At 49.5% G+C, this 8,786-nt stretch overlaps 1 protein-coding gene across 1 annotated transcript; it reads left to right on the top strand.

Moving 5' to 3' along the window:
* The first annotated feature begins 241 nt into the window (after positions 1-241).
* On the top strand, positions 242-8,323 carry FIGNL2 (fidgetin like 2). Its single transcript, XM_074934953.1, has one exon. It carries the CDS (start codon positions 242-244, stop codon positions 2,456-2,458), a length of 2,217 nt encoding a protein of 738 aa, XP_074791054.1. The 3' UTR covers positions 2,459-8,323.
* Positions 8,324-8,786: the final 463 nt, after the last annotated feature.

Raw genomic sequence — 8,786 nt, 5'->3', positions numbered from 1 at the left:
TTCACTTCTAGAGATCAGGATACTTTTATTTAGGTGAGGGGTTCTTGGCCTCTTCCGTGCGGAGGACACCCGTGGAGCCCTATCGCGTAGCTGGGACCCTCTTTACGTTTAGCAAACGGAGAAGGGCAGGGAGCTGAGCCCCGTACATTTAAACCTGCCTCCAGTTCAGCAGGACCACTCTACTCCAGGACCGTATTTAACCCTTTCTACCTCTGTTTCCCTGTCCCCAGCTCTGTTGAAGATGCACTGGACACCGGAGCATGCCCAGCCCCTGAACCAGTGGCCAGAGCAGCACCTCGATGTCTCTTCCACCACCTCCTCACCGGCCCACAAATCTGACCTCTACCACAGCAGCCGGCAGCGCTTCAACTATGCCTGGGCCAACGACGACATCTCCGCGCTGACGGCCTCCAACCTCCTCAAGAGGTATGCGGAGAAGTACTCGGGGGTGCTGGACTCGCCCTATGAGAGGCCGGTGCTGAACAGCTATGGAGATGGAGCCTTTGGGCCGCTCAATGGGCAGAAAGGTGACGTGGAGCCTTGGCCGATGCCGCACGGCTCGGACGGTGCCTACCCCCTGAACGCCGTGCACGATGGGCTGCCTGGCTCCAAGGGGGTTGTTCCTTCTGCCCCAGGAAATGGGCCTGTGGGGCTTGGCAGCTCCCCTGTCGTCTGCGAGGTTGCCCGGGACCCCATTTATCCCACTAACTCATGTGGGGGAGCCGCCGGCTCCAGCGGCCTTGGCTTGTCTCAGGAGTACACCTCAGGCTACAGTGGCACCTACCTGCCATCGGGCTACTGCAGCCAGCCCGCGACAGCACTTCCCCCTCCCCACCCGTCAACCCTGCACAGCTCAGGACTCCTGCAGCCCACGCACCCTTCCTCGGCGCTGGTCCCCAGCTACAGCTCCTCAGGGCCCATGTACAACTACGCTTCTGGCAGCTACGCGCCTCAGCCCGGCTACGGCGGGATCCACCCTCCGCACCCGTCGGCCTCTTACCTGCCCTCGGGCATTGCTGCACCCACCCCCATCCCCCCGCCGCCCCCCTCCTCCCGGCCCCCGGGCATCCCTGGTTATAGCTACCAGAGCTCCAGCCTGCCCCCCCTCCCAGTGCCCCCCCTCAGCAGCGACTCGGGGGGCTCCCTGAAACGAAAGGCCTTTGATATCCCCGGGGGGGAGGACGAAGCTGAGGGCAGGTACAGGAAATACAGCTACGAGCAGCCAAAGTCCACCCCTGAGTCGCCATACCAGATGTCCGACAACGGCGAATGTGGAGGCAACAGCTTCAGCCGAAGCACCGAGACCTCTCAGCTGCCCTTCAAGGCTGGGAAAAGGCCGACGGGAGCAGCGGCGACTGTGGCCTTGGAGGAGCATGTAGGGAAGTACAACAGCCAGCCCATGAAAGGCCTGGTCTCCCCTCCGTATGGCGCCGGGGAAGCCCCTTTGAGGCCCGGGGAGAGCTTTGAGAAGTTCACCCCGCCTCTCGCCAATGGCGAGCGTGCAGGTGGCGAGCAAGGTCATGCCTTCACCCACGGGATGCAGGCCAAGCCGCAGGGGTTCAGCAGCCAGCCCGTGGAAGAGCAGCTGAAAAACGTAGACCCCTTGATACTAGAGCTGGTGAACAACAAAATCGTCGACTGCAGCCCCCCCGTCCAATGGACGGACATTGCTGGCCAGGTCTCGGTCAAAGCCGCCATCGAGGAAGAGCTGGTGTGGCCTATCCTGAGGCCTGGGGCCTACACTGGGGAGAGCCGGCCACCCAGAGCCATCCTACTGTTCGGGCCTCGTGGAGCAGGGAAAACCCTGCTGAGCAGGTGCATCTCCACCCAGCTGGGCTCAACCTTCCTGAATCTCAGCGGGACGGCCCTGCTTTCCAAGTGGAAGGGCGAGGCCGAGAAGATCCTGCAGACGGTCTTCTTCGTGGCCAGCTGCCGTCAGCCATCCGTGGTGCTTATCTCCGAGGTGGAGTCCCTCCTCGTGGCCTGCGCTGGTGAAGAAGCCGCCCAGGCGAGCGGCCTCAAGTCTCAGCTTCTTTCCTACTTGGACAACATAGCTACCTCAGCCGAGCAGAACGTCGTCGTCATCGGGACGACCACCCGGCCCAGCACTGTGGACGAAGCCTCCCAGAGGAGGTTCACCAAGCGGTTCTACATTTCCCCGCCCGACAGCATCGCCCGGCGGCAGATCCTCCACCACACCTTGGCCCAGCAGAACTACTGCCTCAGTGAGCGGGAGATGGCCTCCCTCGTGCAGCACACCGAGAGCTACTCGGGCAGCGAGCTCATCCAGCTGTGCCAGCAGGCTGGCCCCACCAAACTCCACAGCCTGCCCGGCCAGCTGCAGCCCACCTCCTACAAAGACTTTGAGAACGCCTTCTGTAAAGTCCGCCCCACCGTCTCCCAGAAGGAGCTGGACTTGTACATGGAGTGGGACAAAATGTACGGGTCCAGGCACTGACGGCGCGTGGAAGGGGTGGGCTGGGGGAGCCGAGCCCTCAGCCTCAGACTCCAGTGGCATTTTTTTGTTGATGGTGTTGTTGGTTGTGTGCCAGCTTGACCTCTGAGTGGAAGATTCGGGGGGATTATTTTGTATTTGTTAAGATCTGTTGCTCTGGAGTCTCTGGTCTAGCTCCAGCTGCTAAGGATGGAATCACAGCTCGCCCATGAATTCAGTCAGTGTCTTTTGTCTTTCTCCTATGTCCAAGCTGATCTGAAGGTGAAATACTTGATCCAAGAAAAGACCTGAACACAAACAAATTCTTTTACAGGCTTTTTTATGTCAGACTTGACTGATTTTGTTTGTTTGTTTTTTGTTTTTGGAAGTAGTCGCTCACTGAACTCAGGATAATCTATTTATTGTTCGTCTACTTTCCCGTTCATCCGTTTTGAGACCAGCAACGTAAAGGATGCAGCCAGGTGGAGATGTGTTTGGTTTTAGCCTTCTCATGCGTGATACGACAGCTCTCTAGTCGATTTACAGAGACCTGATTTTTGTTGTTGTTGTTCCTAATAGAAATTTTTCAGCCATCATCTAACAAAACCAGCCCCCTTTGGCCGTGGCTCTGTGGGCAATTTTTCTGTACTGAACTGTGCCATACAAAGGACTCGTCCCCCGCACAAGTCAACATCTTTTCAAGCCATCATGAGGAATTTATTATTAGGAATAAATGGCACAGGGAGATGGGAGGAGGGAGGGAAGGTTTTGAAGTAAAGAAAAATGTAGATTGTTTAATATACTAGACCTCATTTTTATTTTTGTAATGTATGTAGTATTTTTTTGTTTTTTCTTTTTAACTACTCAGGAAAAAAATTACCTCAGAAAAAACAAACAAACAAACAAACCCGAATGTGTTTTTAAAAACTCTTTTATCTTCTCAAGAAAGGGAAGGGGGGGAAAAAAGATCTTAAGAGTTTGCCAAACGCAATACAAAGCTGCATTATGTGTTTGCTTCCAAAAAAGGGTGACAGAAAGAAGAAAAAAACAAAACTTGAAGTTGTTACAAAGATGAAAGCTGAATGTATTTCGGGTGCTTTTCACAATATATTATGCCATAATTTTATTTTATTTTTTTTTTCGACATTGTTATTGTAGCGTTTGGTGGAGTAACGTGTCTTCAAAGGAAAAGAGAGTATTAGTGCCGTAGTTTAAAAGCTGTTGCTAGTACCACTTTTTGGATAAACCTACGGGGTATGTTCCCAACTTTCTTGGTTTGCAAAGCTTGTTTCTCTGTTGTGCTCTCCACTTCCTCTTCTTGCGTCTCCCAGCTAGGGGCCCTTCCTGAGCTGCAGAAGTGAGCATGTTTATGTGTGGTCAAGACCCAACCATGTTGTAAGAAGGTTTATTTTGCCTTTGTGAACAGGAAAAACTATGGTAGAGATTTAACCTGCAAAAGCTTCTGCACTGTGCGTTTAAGGCCTTATCTCCAGGAGAAAGCTGCACTGCTTTACTTAAGGGTGAGATTTCAAACAGATTTAATGAAACCAGTGCAAACCTCTATGTGGATGCTCATCTTTTTCTTTAAACCAGGCATATTTCGGTGTGGCCCAGAGTCAGTTAGGAGTTGGCAGAAGCTGAAACAAAACGAGCTGCCTTTAAACCAAACTAAGAGGTTTGCACCAGTTTAACTGAATCATTTTTAAAAAACAGCTGAAGTTAAACTAGTGCCGTTGGTAGGTCTCAGCCTGTTTCTTACTGCCCAGTCCTGCACGCTGTGTTGCTGGCGTGTCATGTTGCCCCGTGCAGAACAACATGCCGGATCAGGGTCTTCGTTTGCAGGCAAGGCCCTCTCAAAACCCACCCCTACAGGAGCAGAGAGCAACGGCAGAGGGGTGAAGCTAAATATCTCGTGTGTCTTCCTGGCACTAGCTGTAACCCTCTGAGACCCGTGAGTGCATCTGAAATAATGCAGGGCCCAGTCGCCTCGTGCAGAGGCTTTTCCGGTCTCGCATTTTCCTTCCATCTAGCAAAGATGGGTATGTCCCAGTCGGTGGTAGGGGAAGGCAGGGCAGTACCATTGTGACCCCCTGGGAATCATACCCACTGGCCCAGTGGCATTGCCACCATTCCAGAACTAAGGGGTCCGATCCCAACCCCATTGATTCTTCTCACCCGCATGGAGATTCGCGTCACCTCAGCCCCCTGCTGGCTCCCTGAGCTGCATTTATACAGCCTATAAAAAAAAAGCCAAGCACTTGAAATACAAAATGCGAAACCCCCAGGCACTTGGGAGTGCCGCTGCTGGCACTGCCTGGTAATAGAGCGTGAGCCCATGGTTTGTGCTTATCTAGGACACTATAGCAATGCTTAACAGCAGCTGAAGGGCTAGATCTAAAAGGCCAATGGAGAATTAACGTCTAATGCTGAGAACTGGCCACTTTGGGGCAGGGAAGAGGCACAGAGCAGGATGAAGCAGGTTAGCAAGGGCATTGGGAGATTCTCTGGTCCTGAATTTCAATTACTCCCATCCCTGCATGTGTGGGAGGGTGGAGTTAAGGTGGATTTAAGCCAGTTTTGCACTCCCCTGTGTTTTGTGGGCTTTCAGGGGCCATCACATCCTCCAGTGTGAGGTACAGCAGCCTCAGGGGTGCTCTAAGTTATGCTTTAGTTCCCATGGCCCCCTTTGGGCCAGGAGAAGCAGAGAATAGTGGCAGTGTAGTCCAGGCACTCCCACTTCCTTAGTTAGATCATTTTGCTCTACTGGGGGAAGGCAGCTGGGGGAAGCTAGCCAGGGTACCACAGTTGTTCCCTCCCTGGCTCTGTGTTCATCACAGCCATTCTCTTCTCACACCAGATAATGCCCTTGTGCCAGGTGCCAACACATGGCTGCCTCTTAACTTCTTTCTCTAGGCATGTTCTTAACAAATCATTTGGGAGGGAACAGACACCTTAGCTCATGGTCTACAGGACTGCAGTCATGCCCCTTATCCCCACCAAAGCTTCGTTGGTGTCACATTTGATAAAACCAGTTTCTTCAGAGGTTTTGCATGCTATAGTCTGTGAGCCAGGAACTCTGACTGCTCAGGGAGAGCGGAAGGGTGTTTGCAGGGGTGAGATGAGGGAGCTGGAGCTGTTAAGGGGCTTGCTGCTTCTCTGTCCTGACTTTGGAGCCCATGTGTCTCATGAGAAGATTCTGCTGCTAGCATTGCAACGTTCCCCCCTTCACCCTACAAAGAATGAGGTTTTTGCACGAGCACCCAGAACATGCGATGTCCCTGCACAAACATATAACGGCCCAGTCCCCAACCCAAACTGTTTCTTGAAATCCTCAATTTGAGTAGCTGCCTGAAAAGGAAATCTTTTTAAAAGGGGCATCTGCATTGTAAAGACTCACTTTGTAACTCAGTCTAACTGCACCATCTCTGCCTCCGATGGACCAGAGCAAGTAGCAGAATAGCACTGATGTGCTTGTGACAACCAGCGTTCATTAGCTTTGTGCAGATTTACTGTGTAACCAGACCAACCATTTAAAACGATGTAGGGCCCAATTGAGAGCCCTTTTGAGTAAATGGAACGAGAACCTTATCCACTTCACTGAACTGTGGATCAGATCTTTGGATGATGAGTGCAAACAGGGCTCTGTTACTTTGCAGATGTTCCTTCTCGCTTTCTGTATTGTTCTCCACCTTCATCTCAATTTGCAATAATCAGATTGACCCAGAAGCTGGAGAGGGATAGCACTGTCCTTTATTTGTTCTTCACTGTGCTGCATTCCGCTGCCCTTTGCTTGCTGTGACAAGCTTTACCACTTCAAAAGTGTCATTGTCTCTTGTGCGGGCAGGTGTGCTGCGTTGGATTGGATTGTTTTCACTGCTCTCATTCATTCCTTCCCTCCTCCCTCTGCTTCCTCAGATCCTAATATCGCACTTTCTTTTAGGGTCTTTCCACCAGCTTTCCTTTTGAGGCATCTCCTTCTCCGGGTTGGATTCGAGAACCCTGGCAGCTCTAACCAGTGCTCCGTCTCTCGGACAGCTGCTGCGTTTAACCATTGAGAAAGCAGAAGCCCAGGCTACTAAAGTAGCCTTACGTGAGTGTATAATTTAGGAGGCAAATTAAATAAGCTCTTCTCCATTATCTCTGAGGGCTTAGTATAAAACACTGGATGAGACCCAGGGCACTTTTCACACAGGGCTCAGTTTTTCTGCTTTTTCTCTCTAGGGTTCTTCATTAGTTCTTTCGAAATCATGGAAAACAAAAGCCAGAAAGTGTTCAGCAGCTAGAGAGAGCTGCCTGCAGTGAGGTGTCCAGCGGCGGCACTTACTGGGCAACTCACTGCTGGAATATGTGCTTGCCACTCAGACCAGGATGTAGTCCCTGAAATAGCTGCACCTGACTCTTCTTGCTGAAGTCTGCCCAAGACACAGAGTTACATTCTGTATTAACCAAAAGTCCCCAGGTGTCAGGAATCAACCCATATTCTCTATGACCAGGGATTCCCTGGGGCTGTTGCCCAGACTCAGCACTTCCCCTGTTATATATGTTGGTGGTTTGGAAATGGTCCTAGCTACAGTCCACATACAATGGTTGAACAGCTGCTCACTGAAAGAAAAGGGGCAGCAAGACCATACATGCAGTAGGCTGCAGGAATCGACCCTCTAAAATTCTAGCCACTTGTTTTTCTTAATGATGGTATCTGGCTCCAGCCAGCCCCTCATCCTTTCTCTGATTTCCCACTGAGAATTGAGAATGGCTAGACTTGGCTCTCTTGGGGAGAGGATTTCTGGTTGGTCTATCTTCCCTTGATTAGTAATGCATGAAAATGAATAAAGCAAAGGGGGAAGGAGTTGACTGACAATGGAACCCTGAGGAGGGAGAGGATTGAAAAGGTGCAGGGGATTTTAATTTTTTTTAATTTATCAAGTTTGACTGTGTTGGGCCAGTTTTCAAAACTTGGCTGCTAAATTTAAGAGATCCAATACCATGGTCGGGCTCTCAGATTGACACTCAGGCACCTAAGGCATGTATTTGGGCACCTGACTGCTGGTTTGAATGGCTGGGGGACAAACTGGGTGTCCAGTGTTAAAAGTGGAGTATGGACAACATCAGTTGGTAAGGGGAGGGTGTATACGTGAGAGACATTGGATGAACTGGTTGAAATACAATAAGATAACATGACCCAGACAATTTTCAAAAGATTTTTTAAAAAAATGTTTCTGTGTTCTTGTTTTATATGAAATTGGAAGTACTATACAAGAGGAACTGTTTTTTATTTTTTGTCTATTAAGATGCAACAAGGAACCAAGACTTCTGGGCTCTATTCCCTGATGGTGTCATGGGTTTACTGCATGGCCTTGGATTAGTTTTATAACATGCTCTGTGCCTCAGTTTGCCCATCTGTAAAATGGGGGATAATCCCACTCGCTGAGATGAGGAATCAGCAAAAATCTCCCAAGAAATATAAATGTCTCTGTGGTGTAATTAGCAGCACGTTCCCTGACTTGTACTCCAGGCTGGGACTTAAGGAGATCCAGGATAGTGGCAGCAAGCTGCACAAGCTGTGAGCTAAAGAGCCAGAGAGAACTGAAGGGTCTGTGTCCAGGACCTCAACAAAGAATACCTTGTTATGTTCAGTATAGCCAAAGCCTCTCTATTTCCTGCCGCATGAGACATCACAGGAGGAGGCTATGTCCAAATATTATGATATCTACATGAACGTTTTCAGGTTCACCTGTGTACGTGTGTATCTGCACATTCACTTGATAGTACCATGATCGCCTTTCTACAAAGTTGGCTCTTGGGGATATTTTTAAAATGTACCTCCTTTTAGCATCCTCCTTGCCCTCCCTCTCACCTTTCCTCCAAAAAGTGGTACTGGATTTTTGAAGACTCTTTTTCTTATTATCATATTTGACTTTGTACATCCTCTGTAACCATTTCTACCTCATTTTGCAACATATTGTACATGAAAGTATTTAATTCATGTCTTATTAATATCTGAAAAGAAATGCTTTTGAACTGTAATGGTCTACCTCAAAAAATACTGTATTTTAAAAAGAAAAGTATTACACAGTATTAAAGAGATAACATGAAAAACAACGTTTGGCTGCAAGAGCATGTAGTTTATTATTAATTACATCATCTCTCTCTCAGAAGGTTCTCAGTGGCATTTGGAATCGTCACAGTAACAGCGTGGAAATACGGCCAGGGAATCTGTACCCTATTGTGACAACTGGTCAGGGATTTTTTGACTAGAAGTTTTCCTACCCAAAAACGTTGCTTCAGCAGAACTGAATGTGTTTGTGGGAATTAGCTGGTTTTGACAAATTTACTCCGCTCGAAAACCTGTTGG

The sequence above is a fragment of the Natator depressus genome, chromosome 20 (assembly GCF_965152275.1).
Source record: "Natator depressus isolate rNatDep1 chromosome 20, rNatDep2.hap1, whole genome shotgun sequence".
Classification (NCBI taxonomy): Eukaryota; Metazoa; Chordata; order Testudines; family Cheloniidae; genus Natator; species Natator depressus.
This window is presented reverse-complemented; position numbering and strand designations above follow the sequence as displayed.

Excerpts from the sequence above, each read along its gene's own strand:
- FIGNL2 (XM_074934953.1), top strand. The coding sequence starts at position 242 with ATGCACTGGACACCGGAGCATGCCCAGCCCCTGAACCAGTGGCCAGAG.